Source organism: Leucoraja erinacea, unplaced genomic scaffold, assembly GCF_028641065.1.
Source record: "Leucoraja erinacea ecotype New England unplaced genomic scaffold, Leri_hhj_1 Leri_87S, whole genome shotgun sequence".
NCBI classification, from domain to species: Eukaryota; Metazoa; Chordata; class Chondrichthyes; order Rajiformes; family Rajidae; genus Leucoraja; species Leucoraja erinaceus.
This window is the reverse complement of record NW_026576817.1, coordinates 140,508-160,462: the sequence shown is the minus strand read 5'-3', so window position 1 is coordinate 160,462 and position 19,955 is coordinate 140,508. Positions and strand designations below refer to the sequence as shown.

Genomic DNA, 19,955 nt, shown 5'->3' with positions numbered 1-19,955 from the left:
GAAGTGGCACAGTTGTACTTACCCCCATCATCACCAAGTGCTTCGAGAGGCTGGTCCTGGCACACCTCAAAAGCTGCCTACCCCCCACACTGGATACCTATCAGTTTGCCTACCGCAAGAACAGGAGTACGGAGGATGCCACCTCAACGGCACTTCACTCCGCCCTCTCCCACCTCGACAATAGAGACACTTACGTAAGAACGCTGTTAGGTTAGACAAGCACACCTCTTCAACCCTCACCCTGAACACCGGCGTTCCACCGGGCTGTGTGCTGAGCCCCCTCCTCTACTCCCTCTTCACCTATGACTGCACACCTGTACATGGTACTAACACCATCATCAAGTAAGCAGATGATACAACGGTGATTGGTCTCATCAGCAACAACGATGAGTCGGCCTACAGGGAGGAGGTCCAGCACTTAGCAGCATGGTGCGCTGACAACAACCTGGCCCTTAACTCCAAGAAGACCAAGGAGCTCATTGTAGACTTCAGGAAGTCCAGAGGCGGCACGCACACCCCCAATCAACATTAACGGGACGGAGGTGGAACATGTTTCTAGCTTCAGGTTCCTGGGTGTTAACATTTCCGATGACCTCTCTTGGACCCACAATACCTCAACTCTGATCAAGAAGGCTCACCAGCGTCTCTTCTTCCTGAGGAGACTGAAGAAGGTCCATCTGTCTCCTCAGATCCTGGTGAACTTCTACCGCTGCACCATCAAGAGCATCCTTACCAACTGTATCACAGTATGGTATGGCAACTGCTCTGTCTCCGACCGGAAAGCACTGCAGAGGGTGGTGAAAATTGCCCAACGCATCACCGGTTCCTTGCTCCCCTCCATTGAGTCTGTCCAAAGCAAGCATTGTCTGCGGAGGGCGCTCAGCATCGCCAAGGACTGCTCTCACCCCAACCATGGACTGTTTACCCTCCTACCATCCGGGAGGCGCTACAGGTCTCTCCGTTGCTGGACCAGCAGGTTCAGGAACAGCTTCTTCCCAGCGGCTGTCACTCTACTCAACAATGTACCTCGGTGACTGCCAATCACCCCCCCCCCCGGACACTCCTCCCACAGGAAAAACACTATGTCTGTATATATGCAAATGTAAATATTTATTCAAATCATATGCTATGTCGCTCTTCCAGGGAGATGCTAAATGCATTTCGTTGTCTCTGTACTGTACACTGACAATGACAATTAAAGTTGAATCTGAATCTGAAGTGGCACCTAGTGGTGAAGTTGGGCATTCAGAACCCTCGTCATTGGTCGGGACTGTCAAGTGACCGGGGTGTTCGATCGCGGGCTTTTGAGAGCAATCAGTAGTTAGTGGACCTCACATCGACAGGAGCTTTAATAGTTAATTCTTGATTAGGTACACGGTAGTTTGAGCATTTGTTTTCATTGTGAGGGCGGTGGAGGCAGGTTCAGAGGGCGGTGGAGGCAGGTTGTCTGGATGCTTTCAAGAGAGAGCTAGATAGGGCTCTTAAAAATAGCGGAGTCAGGGGATATGGGGAGAAGGCAGGAACGGGGTACTGATTGGGGATGATCAGCCATGATCACATTGAATGGCGGGCCGAATGGCCTACTCCTGCACCTATTGTCTATTGAAGGCGCCGTGCACACGCCAGCCAGACAACAGTCGCTTGTCTTCTTCTATTTGTTTTCACTTTTAATTTTTTGTGTACCTTGTGATTGTCGGCAGTTTATCGTCAGTTTTATTGTATTGTATAGAGATTTGCGAGACATTTTCTTTAATACGTAGAGTGGCAAATGCCTGGAATGCACGGCCAGGGAGGTGGTGGAAGCAGACACGATAGTGGCATTTAATCTGCAGTTAAACTGACATGAATACACAGAGAGTGGAGAGATATGGATCATGTGCGGGTAGATAGAGTTAGTTTAACTTGGCACCATGTTGGACACAGACACTGTGGGCTGAAGTGCCTTGGCTTGTGGTGTACTGTTCTATGTTCTAACCGCAGAACATTTTGTCCGCATTGAGGCATGCTGGGAATTGTTTATATATTCGGAGTTAATAATTGTGATGAAGTGCACCCAGTGTAATCTGTCAGTCATTGACAGCAGAACATATATACAAAGGAGAAATCCGGAGAATTTATTCTTAGCATTTGAGAAAGCGGTGACTGCAGGAATCAAAAGACTCTTTAAAATCCCAAATTAAATGAATGGGCAGTAAATTAAATGGCTCTCTGTTTTATAGTCATACAGCGTGGAACAAGCGCAACTTGCCCACGCCAACCAACGTGCCCATCTACACTAGTCCCACCTGCCTGCATTTGGCTCATATCCCACTAAACCTGCCCTATCCATGTAACTATCTGAATGTTTCTTAAACGTTGCAATAGTCCCTGCCTCAACTACCTCCTCCAGCAGCTTGTTCCGTACACCCACCACCCTTTGTGTAAAAAATGTTACGCCTTAGGTTCCTATTAAATCTCCCCTCTCCCCCTCCCAATGTAGATACAAGGAAGTGCAGATGCTGGAGTCAGAATAAGGGACTCGACCCAAAACGTCACCCATTCCTTCTCTCCAGAGTTGCTGCCTGTCCCGACGCCAGTTTACAAAAAAGATTCAAAGTGCTGGAGTAACTCTGAAGGTCAGGCAGCATTTCTGGAGAACATGGATAGGTGAGATTTTGGGATGGGACCCTTCTTCAGACTGAATACAGTGGAGAGTGTTAAGGGGGTTCCCATTAGTGGAAACATCCTTCCACATCCAATCTATCCAAGCCTTTCACTATTCTGTACGTTTCAATGGGGTACCCCCTCATCCTTCTAAACTCCAGGCCCAGTGCCGTCAAACGCTCATCGTATGTTAACCCGCTCATTCCTGGGATCATTCTTGTAACCTTCCTCTGGACCCTCTCCAGAGCCAGCACATCCTTCCTCAGATATGGGGCCCAAAACTGTTCACAATACTCCCAAACGCGGCCTGAGGGAAGCGGGGTTCTGTCGGATCCTCCTCCTCCTCCATTGCCCGAGTGAGGCTACATGCAAAACCTGAAGAACAGCACCTCGTATTTCATTTGGGTACATCGCAACCCAATGGTATGAACTCCAAATTCTCCAATTTTAGATAACTAATCAACAAACACTCCTCCCCTTCTCTTCCCTGTGCCATGCACACATTCTCCCCACATTTCGCAGTTCAGAAAGCAAAGTTCATTGCTCGTGGTAACAGGAATTCAATGTGTGTGATTAAAACCTAGTTAAACGTTTACAGAAGCACTGTACCTTTTAACCATCATGGGATTGTACAGGTAAATCTTCATGAACTGCTCTTCTTTCTCATGAAAACCGTAGAAAGGTCTGGAACAAAACAACATCATTTTAAACAGTTTATACAAAATGTGTAGATTTTTTAATAGGCTTATTGATGAGAGGGAGAGGGAGAGGGGGAGAGAGAGAGAGTGGGGGGGGGGGGGGGGGGAGAGAAAATGGGGGCAAAGGAAAGATTGGGAAAATAATCTTACTAGTAAAAGAAACAAGTTTTTAAATCTGTAGTGTTTAAGAAGGAACTGCAGATGCTGGAAAATCAAAGGTAGACAAAAATGCTGGAGAAATTCAGCGGGTGAGGCAGCATCTACGGAGCTGAGGAAATAGGCGACGTTTTGAGTCTGAAGAAGGGTACTCAACCCGAAACGTCGCCTATTTCATTTGCTCCATAAATGCTGCCTCACCCGCTGAGTTTCTCCAGCATTTTTTGTCCACCTTTTTAATCTGCAGTCTATGAATATTTATTGCGCAATTTAACACACAAAAAAACGAATAAAACAGTTAATGTAGTTATTCAGAATGGAACATTAGATGCAGAGTTTGTTTAGTATTAAAAGAATTAAGTTTTAACCTTAATCACCAGGATAAACAATTGAAAATCTTTGGTTAGTCTTCAAAGAAAGTTTGCCGAAGAACTAACTCTTGCCCGAGACTAACCAGAGATATCACGATTTATAAGCCACAATAAACACAACTCTTTAACATATATTACCCTTGCTCCCAGTTTATGACATCTATAGTGGGTCTGCACCTCTCCCTGTAGCTCACACTCTAGATTCCTCTAACCATCCACGTAAGCTCTCTGCACCCTTTCCAACTACACAGCATCTTTCCAACAACATGGCGCCCAAAACTGAGCACAATACTCTAAATGTGGCCTCGCCAATGTCTTCTATAACTGCAACATGGCCTCCCAACTTCTATACTTAAGGGGCTGTCCCACTGCAGCGACCTAATTAGCGATTTTAGAAGAGTTTGCCCTCAACTCATACTCGCAGCATGGTCGACACGAGGTCCTAGGAGGTCTTTGTAACTCTCCTTCATGCTCGAGAATAGTCCCCGCGTAATCGAGACCTCAGCTAGGTCGCTGCATGTTTTTCAACATGTTGAAAATTGCCCGCGAGTAAAAAAAGGTCGCCATGGAAAAAATCTATATATTTTTTACTCATAGGTTTAGACGAAGTAGGTTGGCATGTTATTCGTAGGTAATCGATGATAGTCGAAGGTACTTGTAGATAGTCTTCAACATGGTCGAAGGGAGGTCGAAGGAGGTCGTCTTCACTCTCCACTATTCGGTGTCTAATTTGCCCGAAGCTAGTCAATAAATGGCAGAGTAGACTTGATGGGTCGAATGGCTTAATTTGCTCATATAACTTATGAATTTACGACTTGGCTTCCTCAGCCGACCCTCTATAAATTATGGGGGTTGGATAGCGTGGATGTGGGGAGGATGTTTTTGCTAGTGAGAGAGTCTAGGATCAGAGGGCACAGCCTGAGAATAAAAGAACATATCTTTAGAGGCGGCGAGTAGGAATTTCTTTAGCCAGAGGGTGGTGAATGTGTGAAATTCATTTCCACAGACGGCTGGACAAAGTTGGGTTGTTTTTTTATGGAGCACTGGAAACAGAAGGGTGACCTGATAGGTATATAGGTCACCCAGCGCGGCCTGCAGACTTTGGGAGCCGCGGACTCCGGTAGGAGGTGGCCGACTCTGATGTCCAGGTCGCTGAAGACGTCCTCCAGTCCCGACGTCGGACTTACATCACCCCGGCGAGCAGGCCTGAACATCGGGCCGCTCGTAGCGGCGACTGCGGAGGGCTCGGGGAGGCCCCGACCACAGGTGAACAGTGGGGAACATCAGAGGATGATGGTTACACAAAAAAGCTGGAGAAACTCAGCGGGTGCAGCAGCATCTATGGAGCGAAGGAAATAGGCAACGTTTCGGGCCGAAACGTTGCCTATTTCCTTCGCTCCATAGATGCTGCTGCACCCGCTGAGTTTCTCCAGCTTTTTTGTGTAACCTTCGATTCTCCAGCATCTGCAGTTCCCTCTTAAACATTAGAGGATGATGACTGACTTTGGTGCCTTCCCTCACAGTGGGAAACTTTGATTCTGCTGTGTGGGGATGTTTTATGTTGAACTCTATCGTGTGTTGTGTTCTTTATTTGTATTGTATGACTGTATGGTAATCTCACTTCACTGTGCCATCTGGCACATGTGACAAATAAATGTATCTTGTAAAATGATGAGGGGTATAAATAATGGAGACAGTCAAACCCTTTTTCCCAGGGCGGGAATGCAAAAAACTCTAGGACTTTACTTTTGTGGTGAGAGGGGCAAAATTGATAAAAAGCGTGGTGTGAATTTTATTTTATACATGGAATGGTGGGTGCCTGAAATCTAGTGCTGAGGTGGTGGCAGGGGCTGACACGATCGAGGCTTTTAGATAAGACTCATGGATATGCAGGGAATGGAGAGATATGGATCATGTCCGCTCTTAAAGATAGCAGTCAGGGAGTGTGGGGAGAAGGCGGGAACGGGGTACTGATTGGGGATGATCAGACATGATCACGTTGAATGGCGGTGCTGGCCTGGACGGGCCGAATGGCCTACTCCTGCATCTATTGTCTATGCGCAGGCAGGAAATTACTTTAACCTGGCACCATGTTTGGCACAGACGTTGTGGGCCAAAGGGCCTGTTCTTGTGCACTCATCGCAAACATTATTGGAGTTTTGATATTTGTTTGCTCCTTGCCATCTACAGCCACATTCAGCACTCCAACCCCCACCACAGTGCTCTTAGCCACTCAAATTATGCACGTCCTTCATGACAGCCCCACCAATAACAACTTTCAGCTGTCTAAATTCCACAATGGAAACGTCTCACCAGCCTATTATTCCACCTCCTCATTGAAACCAAAAGCACGCCCAACCACACCTCAGTCACGCCTTTCAGAATACCTACTCCTTTTGTACACATATTGTTTCCAAATGCCCTCAGAGGTTTTAAGTAGTTACTTCAATTGAGTATCATTAATCAACCTTGGAGGCAAGCCAATTGCTGTGAATTGAAGTCTGCCAAAAGTTTTTGCGAGCTGTTGTGTGGGCTGGCAGAGAGTCAGACTTTCAAGGTAGTAAAATCCTCGTGACTTTGTGGGAATTGCTTCAATACTCATCCTCTGAAATTTTCCCCGTTAAATTTCCCTGGTGTTATGTATACAACTGCTGAGTTGCCCTGTCCCACGGTACGAGTTCATTTCAAGAGTTCTCCCGAGTTTGCCCCGATTCGAACTCGGAGATTTACGGTAATGGCCGCTCATCGGTACTCGGGGCTGTCGTGGAGATTTTTCAACATGTTGAAAAATCTTCACGAGTCTTCCCATGCTTACCTGCTATTAGCGAGTCTTCCCGAGTACCTGCCGTTAGCGTTACGAGCCGCCAGGAGACGTCCCCGAGCTCCGACGTACCCGCTACGTTCATTCTCCGTGCTTACCACGAGTTTGATTTTTTTAAAACTCGGGAGAGCACTTGGAATGAACTCTTATCGTGGGACAGGGCTATTAGTATGGAGACACAAGGATGCTGGAAACTTGAGTAAAACACAATAAGACCATAAGACATGGGATCAAAATACGTAAGAAAGAACTGCAGATGCTGGTTCAAATCCAGGGTAGACACAAAATGCCAGAGTAACTCAGTAATGCTGTTCAAATCGAAGGTAGACACAAAATGCTGGAGTAACTCAGCGGGTGAGGCAGCACCTCTGGAGAGTAGGAATGGGCGACGTTTCGGGTCGAGACTTGATGGGCTCGAGACTCGCCCATTCCTTCTCCCTAGAGATGCTGCCTAACCCACTGAGTTACTCCAGCATTTTGTGTCTACCAGGGAGTAAATCAGGGCTATTCAGCCCATCGTCATGAGTGGTTGATTTCTCTCTCTCAACCCCACCCTCCTACCCACTCCCTTTGACACCCTTACTTATCAAGAACCTATCAATCACCAATTTATAAAATACCCAATGAACTAACCTCCACGGCCACCTGTTGCAATGATTTCCACTGACAACGCTCTCTGGCTAAAGAAATTCATCCTCAACTCCATTCTAAAGGCATGTCGTTCTATTCTGAGGGTTCCCCTCTGGTTCAAGACCCTCCAATTATTGGAAACATATTCTCCACATCAACTCGATCTAGGCCTTTCATTAACAGCTTTTCAATGTGCTGGAGTAACTCGGCAGGCCAGGCAGAAGCTCCCGGTGAGCGGTGGCCGTTACTCAACAGCAGGCCTTGCCCGCCGCCCGCCAAGGATCGGGGAACCCACCTGGAGTCGTCCAAGGCTCGGTCCCGTCGCGATCACAGGAATTTACGGTCAAGATAAGACTGCACTCGTAGGAACTTTGTAGGCACGTGAAACGCGGCGACTGTTCGTGTACTATCTCAGTGAAGTCTACGATTACATGACAATCATTGCACTTTTGTACTTAGACAATAGACAATAAACAATAGGTGCAGGAGTAGGCCATTTGGCCCTTCGAGCCGGCACCGCCATTCAATGGCTGATCATCCCCAATCAGTACCCCGTTCCTGCCTTCTCCCCATATCCCCTGACTCCGCTATTTTTAAGAGTCCTATCTAGCTCTCTCTTGAAAGCATCCAGAGAACCTGCCTCCACTGCCCTCGACCTGAGGCAGAGAATTCCACAGACTCACAACTCTGTGAGAGAAAGTGTTTCCTCGTCTCCGTTCTAAATGGCTTACCCCTTATCCTTAACGATCTATGATCGTGATTATCTGTTGCATGATTTTATTTGATTACATGCAAAACAAAGATATTCACTGTGCCGATACGCCACATGACAATAAAGTTTCATCTGTGGAGCGAATGGACAATGTTTCGGCTTGGGTCTGAGGAAAGATCCCAACCTAAAATGTCACCTGTCCATTCCTTCCAAAGACGCTGCCTGACCCGCTGAGCCACTCCAGCACTTTGTGTTTTGCGTTGTTACTATTCCTGACATGAAAGTCTCATCTCCACCCATTTTTTTGTGGGGAAGAAACGACAGAGAACAGTTTGCAGCACACAGCAAGCACTTAGCACCCTAAACACGTGATTCCTGCCCACCATAAACCACTTGCACGCCCTTCTGTGGACTAGCATGCAACCTATAAGCATATAAAAATGCTGCAGTAACTCAGCGGGTGAGGCAGCATCTATGGAGCGAAGGAATGGATGATGTTTCGGGTCGAGACTCTTCTTCAGTCTGAAAGAAGGGTCTCGACCCGAAACGTCACCTAATCCTTTGCTCCATAGATGCTGCCTCACCCTCTGAATTTCTCCAACATCTTTGTTTACCTTCAATTTTTCCAGCATCTGCAGTTCTTTCTTAAACCTATAAGCATACCATGGCTCAGAAATCACATTTTTTAATTTAAAAAAATGCAGCACTTAATGTAGGCAGAACCTTACTGTTGATTTCTACCAACAGGGTGAGAGAAGTACTTTCTTTAAAGATACAAGTACACTGTGGCATTCACCACTTGACCAAGACACATAATTCACAGTGTCCCACTGTTATTGCAGATAAATAACTACTCACGTGCCAGATACAAGCGACACCCTGAATACGTGCTGGATGCTGGAAGAAGGATTGCCCAGAGATACATTAAGAGCTCGGTCAATACTGAAAGCCAGCTGACGAAGATGCCGTTCAGGTTGTTGTCCAAAGCCATCGTATGGAACATACAGGTATGGAAACGTGCCGTGCAAATGGAGGCAAGTCTTCTGACCTAAAAACACAAACAATAGGGAACATGTGGTAAATTAGACAATAGACAATAGGTGCAGGAGTAGGCCATTTGGCCCTTCGAATGGCCCAGCACTGTCATTCATTGTGATCATGGCTGATCATCCCCAATCAGTACCCCGTTCCTGCCTTCTCCCCATATCCCCCGACTCCACTATCTTTAAGAGCCCTATCTAAAGGGCCTGTCCTACTTGGCCGTCATTCGCGCGCCATTTACGCGACCTGCTAGCGTGTGGGTAGCGCGGGAGTGGCGTGGAGGCGTGTGGACTTCGTCTTGCACAAAATCTTCGCGTGCAACCGACCTGTCGCGTAACTAACGGCCAAAGTGGGACAGGCCCAAGACCCTGGCGCGGAGCTCGGCCTGGGGTTCACGGCCGTTGCCGATCCCGATCCGCCCCCACTTCTACTCCCAGAGCAGGGCCAAGATGATTGGAGATAGACACAAAATGCTGGAGTAACTCAGCGGGACCGGCAGCATCTCTGGAGAGAAGCAATGGGTGACGTTACGGGTCGAGACCTTTCTTCAGATTGAAGAAGAGTCTCAACCCAAAATATCGTCCATTCCTTCTCTCCAGAGATGCTGCCGGTCCCGCTGAGTTACTCCAGCATTTTGTGTCCATCTTCAAATGACGTCACGCGCTCCAGACGGCTGTGCGGGCGCATGATGACGCGCGCGTCAGTCACTACCGATCTGTCGCGTAAATGACGGCCAAGTGGGACAGGCCTTTAAGTCTCTCCTGAAAGCATCCAGAGAATTGGCCTCCACTGCCTGCTGAGGCATAGAATTCCACAGATTCACAACTCTCTGGGTGAAAACGTTTTTCCTCATCTCCGTTCTAAATGGCCTAACCATTATTCTTAAACTATGACCCTTGGTTCTGGACTCTCCCAACATCGGGAACATGTTGGTGTTGGCAAGTTGGGCCGAAGGGCCTTTTTCCAAACTGTATGACTATGTCAACTGGTTTAGATAAAACACAAAATGATGATCTGCAGATCAGACAGCATCTCTTGAGAAGGATGGGTTCAGTTCAGAACATTTCAGTATCCCATTCTCAGCTAATGAAGGGATTAGAAACTAAAACATTTAAGTGTTTCTCTTTCCACTATTGTCCAACCTGTTGAATTTTCAGAGTTTTGTGTTTTTATTTTTGTACTTCCAGCAGTTTTTGACCACAGTTAACTCTAAGAACACAAAGCAAAGTTACAATAATGTCCACTGCCTGCACGTGCACCATATCGATGTAAAAACTCCTTAAATGCCACTACCGTATCTGCTGCCAACACCATCCTGCACTCCAGGCACCCGTCGCTGTGTAAAAATACTCCCCACACACTCCACGTGCCCCCAGACCATCCCATTGAGAACTCTGAGAGTCAGCCCTGCTCACAACAACAGTAGATGGGTTGCGTACACACTAACTTCCAGGAAACTCAATGTTGTACACAGCAGTCTCATCCAAAAGCCAAACTGAGCCATCATAACCCCAATTTAAATTTGCCTCCAACAATTTACAACAGTAACTCAAGTTTATATTAGATTCTCGGAGTATTTCAAGTTATATTTATTAGAAATTATGCATAGGCCTACTCACACACACACACCTCAAGCAAACAAGACACTACACACCCACTAATTCATTCTGCACAACTGTTGAAAGTGCCTGGAATGCATTGCAGGGCGGTGGGGGAATCGGCAGAGACATGAAATGGTGTTTAAGAGTCTTTTTGACAGACAAAAAAAAAGAGTCCTGCTGTAACTGGTCAGGAATCATCTCTGGAGAACATGATAGGCGATGTTTCACGTCAGTACCCTCCTTCAGGCTGATTGGGGGAGGGAGGGGGGGGGGGGGAGAAAAGCTGGAAGAGAGGTGGGACAAAGTCTAGCAAGTGATGGGTGGATACAGGCATGGGTGTTTTAATTGTTTAAATATTTTTATTAGAAGCATGTGTACAAATAATAGTAAACGACAATTTAATTACAGATTTCTTACATAGCTTCAGTTTTTTTTGAAGAATGTTTTTTAAAGAATAAAGATAAAGAGAGAAACTAATAGAGGTAAAAAAAAAGGAGACGCAAAAGGAAACTACCAATAACAAGATTGTGGAGATAGATCCAGGAAATGTTGAGTATAACTATTCGTCCAATCCCAAACTCAGCTTTCAACGTAGCTCTTTCTTCCCAATAACCCTTTCTGGCTTAAGCCCTCCCTTCACCACCTCCAGTTTAAATTCCATTTGGGATATTTTGGAGGACCAAGAAACCAAGAACCAAGAACTAGAATGCTGATTCTGTGCTACACCAATTCACTTTTTCAAAAATTGGAGACCATATTCTAACAGATAATTCTGATTTGTCAATTAAGACAAATTGCTTTTTTGTTTTTTTTTGATTGGCTGATGGGTGGACAAAGGCCAGAGATGAAAACATATGTGAGATCAGGAGAAAAGCTGTGAAGCCAGAGGAAGGAATGTAGGTGGAGGGGAAATGGAACTAGGAGGAGGTGCAGTCCAGATAGCTGGGTTTTGTTTAGCTTCATTTATTGTCACGTACACCAAGGTACAGTGGGAAAAAAGCTTTTTTTATTGCGTGCTATCCAGTCAGCGGATAGACTATATATGATTACAATCAAGCAGTCCACAGTGCACAGAGACAGGATAAAGGGAATAGTGTTTAGTACAAGATAAAGTTCAGTAAGAGCAGAGTTAAAGTATGAAATGCTGCTGTCGGAGTAGAGGTTTAAAAGAGTGAAATGATTGTAATGAATGATGGCCAGATCCACTTCTGGGACCAGCACGCAGAGACACCTGTAGTATATGTCAGTCGATCGTCTGTCCCCTGTGATGGAGGCAGAAAGATCAAGAACGGGGAGAGAGGTGTCAGAATCAGGCACGTGAATATGCAGGGAGTGGTAGGATATGGATCACGTGCAGGCAGAAGAGATTAGCTTAACTCAGCATCATGTTTGGCACAGCTCTTGTGGGCCAAAGGATCTGTTCCTGTGCAGTACTGTTCTATGTTCTTGTACAATATCTCACTCTTTTCCTCCTCTCCCTCCCCACCCAGCGTTCTCAATCCTGCCTGCGGCTATTGCTCAGCCTAGTGAACTCGCACTCCGCACTATTATTTGACTAAACTCTAGGTAAATGACACTCAAGGTTAAGCTCAGACTGATAAAAGTTTCATTGTACCCCACTACCAAAAGTGAAAGCCTAGTACAGGGGTGGGGAACCTTTTCATGGAGGAATGCCACATTAAGTTAGCTGTAATCTAATAAGGCCGCATCCAAGAAACTTCAATTAGATATACTTCCAAATGTACATTATTTTGTTAAAATAACCCTCTTGACTTACTAATGTTTTAATTGTGGCCGTCAATCAGGGAGGATTATTTCATTGAATCTTCTTTTACTCTTTGGTATTTTAAATACGTTCATTTTAAAATTAAAATAAAAATAATAAAAGATGAACAAAAACATATTAATAATAATAAAAAGATTTGCTCTACAAAATTTGGATTCATTCAAAAGGCCGCAATTAATGGCTTAAAAGGCCGTAGGTTCCCCACCCCTGGCCTAGTATATTTGCTTTGGGGCAACAAGGTGGCGCAGTGACCTTCTACAGGGGCACCATCGAGAGTATACTGACCTTAGGCATCACTTCCTGGTTTGGGAGCTGCAAGGTTTGTGAGCAAAACCAACTCAACAGGATAGTGAAGACTGCCAGCAGGATCATTGGTGCCCCACTCCCTTTCCTGTTGGAGATCTATAAGAAGCGGAGCATCAGCAGAGCCATCTCCATTATCAAGGACCCCTATCATTCATCACACCACATCTTCTCCATTCTGCCATCTGGGAAGAGGTACAGGAGCATCAGCTGCAAAACCAGCAGGATGCTCCACAGCTTCTTCCCACAGGCAATAAGACTGTTAACGGACTGTGTCCCCTCCCCATATATCATACACCAACATATCTAACCTCGCCCACACTTTGACAGCTAGGCACCTGTCAAAGTAAAGCCACTGTTTGGTCTGAATGTCTGTTTTTATTTCAATTTTTAGGCCTATTTTTAGATTGGTAAATATTTTTTTAAAGCTATATGTATTTATTCTGTTTTTATTAACCGCACTGATGGTAACTGATCGAGAAACAGTTTTTTTGTTTCATCTGTGTATGTAAGTACTCAGTTAAAATGACATTAAAGTAAATACTGAATACTGAATAATACGGGTGTTAGGGGTTATGGAGCGAAGGCGGGAGAATGGGGTTGAGAGGGAGAGATCGATCAGTCATGAATGAGTGGCGGAGTAGACGGCCTAATTCTGGTCCTATCACTTGCGAACCTTTCACTCTGTATCTAAACTAAACATCCACCCTTGAATAAGGAAGCCAACACTGAGCACAGTGCTTCACTGAGCACGTGACAATAAACTGAATGGAACTTCAGATGCAGCTCTCTCCAATGCCCAGCTGAAGGAACCAAAACAGGCACCGTGCCACGGGTATTTGTACAAATCACAATCAACTCTATTTACTGAACGGAAATAGGCTCGCATTATGCTACAAATAAACAGCAGATCAAGTCTAAATGCCAAAAAACACCAATTAAAAAACTACCCTCATTTATGCGAATTTTAGCATATAGCACAAGTCGGCAGTCAGAATTCCGAATTAAACAGTTCACATGGATTCCAATTGCAACAATCCTACCACCTGGCAACACGACCAAATTGTGAAAACCTTTGCTGGGGATGAAGCACGAGAAGTAATAAAAAATGTAATTGAAGCTCATGGAAAATACATGGGTAAATAAGAAAGGGATTAGGAAAGGTTCTGGAAATCCTGACTGAATATTACTGCACTATCCACAATAGCCAGAACATTCTTCTTTCTTTTTAAACACCCCACATATTCGCAAGCTTTTACATCACATCAAATCTAAGAATCTCAAATCTTCCTAATCATCTATAACCAAGTTAGAGATTGCAGCAGACAATATTGGGCTGGCCGATTATACTAGACATGCTAATTGTTCCTCATGCCAGTGGATAAAACCAGCTGAAGTGGTTTTAAGACGGTTTTGCTAATGTTTTGTGCAAAGCATCCATTCGTCACAATATAACGAGGATTTCCGGCAACGGCATGATGTGTGCTTTTTCAAGTTTACATTTATTGTCACATGCACTAATTGGTACAGTGAGATTTGAGATTTTATTCTACAGGTCCACTTATTCACCGTCAGTGCTGATGCTTGACCTATTGTTCCTTCTGTGGAATTGACAGTTCCATGGGAAGATGGTGTTGAAGAAGCTGATGAGAGGAAAAAGACCAAGTACTCTGAACTGGCAACTGAAGCTTCCCAGAATGGCTGGAAGACCAAGATTTTCCCTGTCGAAGTGGGATAGAAACTTAGAAACATAGAAAATAGGTGCAGGAGTAGGCAATTTGGCCCTTCGAGCCTGCACCGCCATTCAATATGATCGTCCAACTCAGTATCCAGGGGATTTGTTGCTACATCTATGACCAGGCTATTAAAGAAAATGGGGGTGAGGTGTCACTCCCTCCAACAAGCAATCAAATCATCATCAAATTCTGCAGAAAAAAGCAGCAATTGGATCTGGATCAAAAAGGGAGACAACAATTGGGCTGCAAGATGAATACAGGAGGGTATGGAATTGAGGGTGGGTGCAACTGGGACGCCGGGCATCACCGTTGAGCCCTCTGGAGATGTGGGCTTATCAATGAAACGTCAAAGAAGGAGGGTGCCCACCTGATGACCCCGATGATGTACCTACCTAACCTTTCACCACTCCAATTCCACTGCAAAGAGCAATGTCCAATGTCAGAGCTCTCTCTCTCTCTCATCGCACTAGCTGCTAATTTTCACCCTACAAACAGCTAACAATGGCCTGTTTCCTTTCTCATCATTAATTTTTTTTCCATCTCTTTCATTCATTGTTCTTTATCTCTCCACATCACCGTCTATATCTCCCTATAGATTAACCAATCTAAAGAAGGGTCTCGACCCGAAACATCACCCATTCCTTCTCCCCAGAGATGCTGCCTGTCCCGCTGAGTTCTTCCAGCTTTTTGTGTTTAAACCAGCATCTGCAGCTCCTTCATACACATTTTATCCCTAACAAAATCACTTAGTTCAAAGGAATATTGTTTGTGACGGAACCATGCTTATTATCATGGTGCGTTTCACATTGCAACCCACTTGGCAGTCTCAGAACCTGCTCAATCATAGAAACATAGAAATTAGGTGCAGGAGTAGGCCATTCGGCCCTTCGAGCCTGCACCGCCATTCAATATGATCATGGCTGATCATCCAACTCAGTATCCCGTACCTGCCTTCTCTCCATACCCCCTGATCCCCTTAGCCACAAGGGTCACATCTAACTCCCTCTTAAATATAGCCAATGAACTGGCCTCAACTACCCTCTGTGGCAGAGAGTTCCACTCTGATGATGGGTCTCCACAAGCAGGTAGGTCTCTCAATAATTGAGACATTGATCAATTTAAAGCTCTGATGCCACTAATAACATTTCAAAGCACAGTCCAAAGAACGAAGGCCCAGTACCATTCCCGATTAGTAAGATCAACCCAAAACACAATTTGGATAGATCCAGAAAGTGTCAAATAGGTTATAGAGTGAAAAGACCAAGCAAATGAGCATGGATAAGAGTCATAAACAATACACCTTTGAAATACACAAAAAAACATTGCTGGAATGGATCAACAGACCAGGCAGCATCTCTGGAGAACGTGGACAGGTTTTTTTTTTGGGTCGAGATCCTTCTTCAGACTGTAGGAAGATGGGTTTGTGTATCCCTGGAGGAGTTTAGGGGACTGAGGAGCATACTTAAGGAGGAAGACTAGAGAGTAATAAAAAGGGGAAGATGATAGCTCTGGCAGATAATATTAAAGGCGACCCAAAGCGAATTTGTTTAAGAAAGAACTGCAGATGCTGGAAAAATCAAAGGTAGACAAAAATGCTGGAGAAATTCTGCGGGTGAGGCAGCATCTGTGGAGCGAAGGAATAGGTGACATTTCGGGTCAAGACCCTTCTCCTACTGTCTCCGCCTCTTCCTTTCATCTTTCCCCCCCACCTCCACATCAGTCTGAAGAAGGGGCTCGACCCGAAACGTCACCTATTCCTTCGCTCCATAGATGCTGCCTCACCTGTAGAGTTTTCCAGCATTTTTATCCACCCAAAGAGAATTTAGCAGAAGAGAAGAATGGTGACTAGAGAGAATAGGAACCCTCAGAAACCAAAGTGGCCACCTATGTGTGGAGCCGCCACAGGAGATGAGCAAGATCCGCAATAAATATTTCACTCTTTTTACTTTAAACATACACAGTCTTTCACCCAGGGTAGGGGAAATCAAGAACCAGAGGACATGGATTTAAGGTGAGGAGCAGAAAGATTTAACAGGAGACCAAGAGGTAACTTTTCCACAAGCTTTATAGGATTTGGGTTAGACCGTATTTGGAGTATTGTGTGCAGTTCCACTTGTTCATAGGAAGGATGCAGAGGATGGTGGGTATATTGAGTGACCCGCCAGAGGAGATAGTTAAACTAGGCACTACAACAGCATTTAAAAAGACAACTTAGGACAGGTCCATGGATAGGAAGGGATCAAATGTGGGTAAGTAGGACTAGCTTCGTTGGGCATTGTTCGTTGGCCTGGATGAGTTGTGCCGAAGGGCCTGGTTCCGTGCTGTGTGACTGGCGTTCTACGGTTCTAGATTAGGGATTTATCATAACTAATTTCATATTTTATTATTGATATTTAATGTTTTGTGTGTCATTCATAATGTTTTGTGTGTCTTTTCACACAGAGAGTGGTGAATCTCAGGAACTCTCTGCCACAGAGGGCAGTTGAGGCCAGTTCATTGGCTATATTTAAGAGGGAGTTAGATGTGGCCCTTGTGGCTAAGGGGATCAGGGGGTATGGAGAGAAGGCAGGTACGGGATACGGAGTTGGATGATCAGCCATGATCATATTGAATGGCGGTGCAGGCTCGAAGGGCCGAATGGCCTACTCCTGCACCTAATTTCTATGTTTCTATTCCTAACTGTCATTGTATGCCATGTTGAATCTTGCGGGCGGAGCACCGACAAATTCCTTGTATGTGAATACTTGGCCAATAAACTTACTCGTTCATGTGATATTTTGACGGTTTGAAACTTAGCTGGGCATAGAAGGCAGAGTGGAGATAAAGGATGGTCTAATTAACAGAGCCTGATAAATAATAATAATAACAATAATACATTTTATTTGTATAGCGCTTTTCAAGGACTCAAAGTCGCTATACATGGTGAGTCAAGAACAAAACAAAATAGAGCAGTAAGACAGAGATGCAAAGGGGAGGGGGACATGGGACTAAGGGTATGCAGAGGTGAAGAGATGGGTCTTGAGGCGGGACTGGAAGATGGTGAGAGACTCAGAAGTTTGGATCAATTGTGGGAGGGAGTTCCAGAGCCTGGGAACTGCCCTGGAGAAGGCTCTGTCTCCAAAAGTGCAGAGGTTGGATTTCAGAATGGAGAGGGGATCGGCTGAAATGGATCTGAGGGACCGTGAGAGTTGGTAAGGGGAGAGGTGGTCAGTGAGATAAGGGGGGGGGGGGGCAAGTGGTTGAGGGCTTTGTAGACGAGGACCAGGATTTTGTAGGTGATCCGGTGGGAAATGGGAAGCCAGTGAAGTTGTTTGAGGACTGGAGTGATGTGATGCCAGGATTTGGTGTGGGTAATGAGTCGGGCGGCTGCATTCCGGACCAGTTGGATTCGGTTGATGTAGGTGGAGCTGATGCCAAGGAGAAGTGAGTTACAGTAATCCAGTCGGGAGGAGATGAAGGCATGGATGAGTCTTTCAGCAGCGGGGGGTGTGAGAGAGGGTCTGATTTTGGCAATGTTGCGGAGGTGAAAAAATGATGTTTTGACAACATGGCGGATGTGAGGCTCAAGGGAGAGGGTGGAGTCAAAGATCACGCCAAGGTTGCGGGCCTGAGGAGATGGGGAGACAGTGGTGCCGTCAATAGTGAGAGTGGGGTTGTTAATTTTGGTAAGTGTTGATTTGGAGCCAATGAGGAGAAATTTTGTTTTGTTACTGTTTAATTTAAGGAAGTTGAGTTGCATCCAAGATTTAATGGCTGACAGGCAGGAGTTGATATGGGAGAGAGGGGGGTTGGGGGGGACTTGGTGCTGAGATAGATCTGGGTGTCATCAGCATAGCAATGGAAGTCCAGGTTGAAGTGGCGGAGTATCTGACCAAGGGGGAGGATGTAGATGATGAAGAGGAGGGGGCCGAGTACGGAGCCTTGGGGAACGCCTTGAGTGACAGTGGCTGTAGCAGAGGTGTGGTTATGGAGAGAGATGAAGTGGGATCGGTTGGAAAGGTAGGAACGGAGCCAGCTGAGTGCAGAACCTTCAATGCCAAGGTCTTTAAGTCTGGTAAGCAGGATGTTATGGTTCACGGTATCGAAGGCCGCACTCAGGTCAAGGAGGATGAGGATGTTGAGGGAACCAGTGTCAGCAGAGGTGAGGAGGTCGTTGAGGAGAGCAGTTTCTGTGCTATGGAGGGGGCGAAATCCAGATTGGAGGGGTTCGAATAGGTTATAAGCGAGGAGGTGGGAATGAAGTTTTGACGCGACGATACGCTCCACTGTTTTTGAAAGATAGGGGAGGTTTGAGATTGGGCGATAGTTAATGAGAGAGGAGGGATCAAGACCAGGTTTCTTTAAGATTGGTGTGACAGCAGTAGTTTTGAAAGCAGAGGGGACAATTCCTTGGGACAATGAGGAGTTGAAGAGATTAATGTGGTAAGGGCAGAGAACGGGGAGGCAGGACTTCAGCAGGGGAGAGGGTCGAGGGAGCAGGTAGTGGGTTTGGAAGAGCTAATGAGTTTGGAGATTTCAGTAGGGGTGACCAGGTCAAACTGGGAGAGGAAGCAGTGTGGAGGAGGGGTAAGGAGGTCAGTGGAGATGTTGAAAGGAGGGGCCTTGGTAGGTGGTGGAGTAGATGCTGGGGTTCTTCATTTTGTAACTTCAATTTCCTTTCATTAATTAATGGCAAAATGAACAAAGCGTTGACCTATATATTCAAGTTGCAGAGAGCTGCAACAAAAGTAAATTTAAAATTTCACCAAGATTGATGGGGTCACGGGTTTGAGGATGGCTGTTAAGATATGTATGGGACTGCAGATGCTGGGTTAAATCGAAGGTAGACACAAAATGCAGGAGTAACTCAGCAGGACAGGCAGCATCTCTGGAGCGAAGGAATGGGGACTTTTCAGGTCGAGACCCAATAAACAGTAGGTGCAGGAGTAGGCCATTCGGCCTCTCGAGCCAGCACCGCCATTCAATGTGATCATGGCTGATTATCCACACTCAGTACCCCGTTCCTGCCTTCTCCCCATATCTTTAACTTTAAGAGCTCTGTCTAGCTTTCTCTTGAAAGCATCCAGAAAACCAGTCTCCACCGCCCTCTGAAGCAGAGAATTCCAGACTCACCACTGTGTGCGAAAAAGATTTTCCTGGTCTCCGTTGTAAATGGCTTACCCCTTATTCTTAAACTGTGGCCCCTGGTTCTGGACTCCCTCCACATCGGGAACATGTTTCCTGCCTCTAGCGTGTCCAAATCCTTAATAATCTTATATGTTTCAATAGGATATCCTCTCATCCCAGAGTGTACAAGCCCAGCCACTCCATGAAGAAAGTGAATGGCAAGTTGGCCTTTATAACAAGAGGAGTTGAGTATAGGAGCAAAAAGGTCCTTCTGCAGTTGTACAGAGCCCTAGTGAGGCCACACCTGTAGTATTGTGTGCAGTTTTGGTCCCCTAATTTGAGGAAGGACAT

General features: G+C 45.7%; 1 protein-coding gene across 1 annotated transcript in view; it reads right to left on the bottom strand.

The window, feature by feature from the left end:
* The window catches only part of rev3l (REV3 like, DNA directed polymerase zeta catalytic subunit), a 223,002-nt gene that overhangs the window by 138,585 nt on the left and 64,462 nt on the right, over nt 1-19,955 (bottom strand). Inside the window, exons 2-3 of the mRNA XM_055631707.1 lie at nt 8,890-9,079; nt 3,253-3,327 (exon numbers count right to left, since the gene is read on the bottom strand). Coding sequence (XP_055487682.1) covers nt 3,253-3,327; nt 8,890-9,079 — 265 coding nt within the window. The remainder of the gene's footprint in view (nt 1-3,252; nt 3,328-8,889; nt 9,080-19,955) is intronic.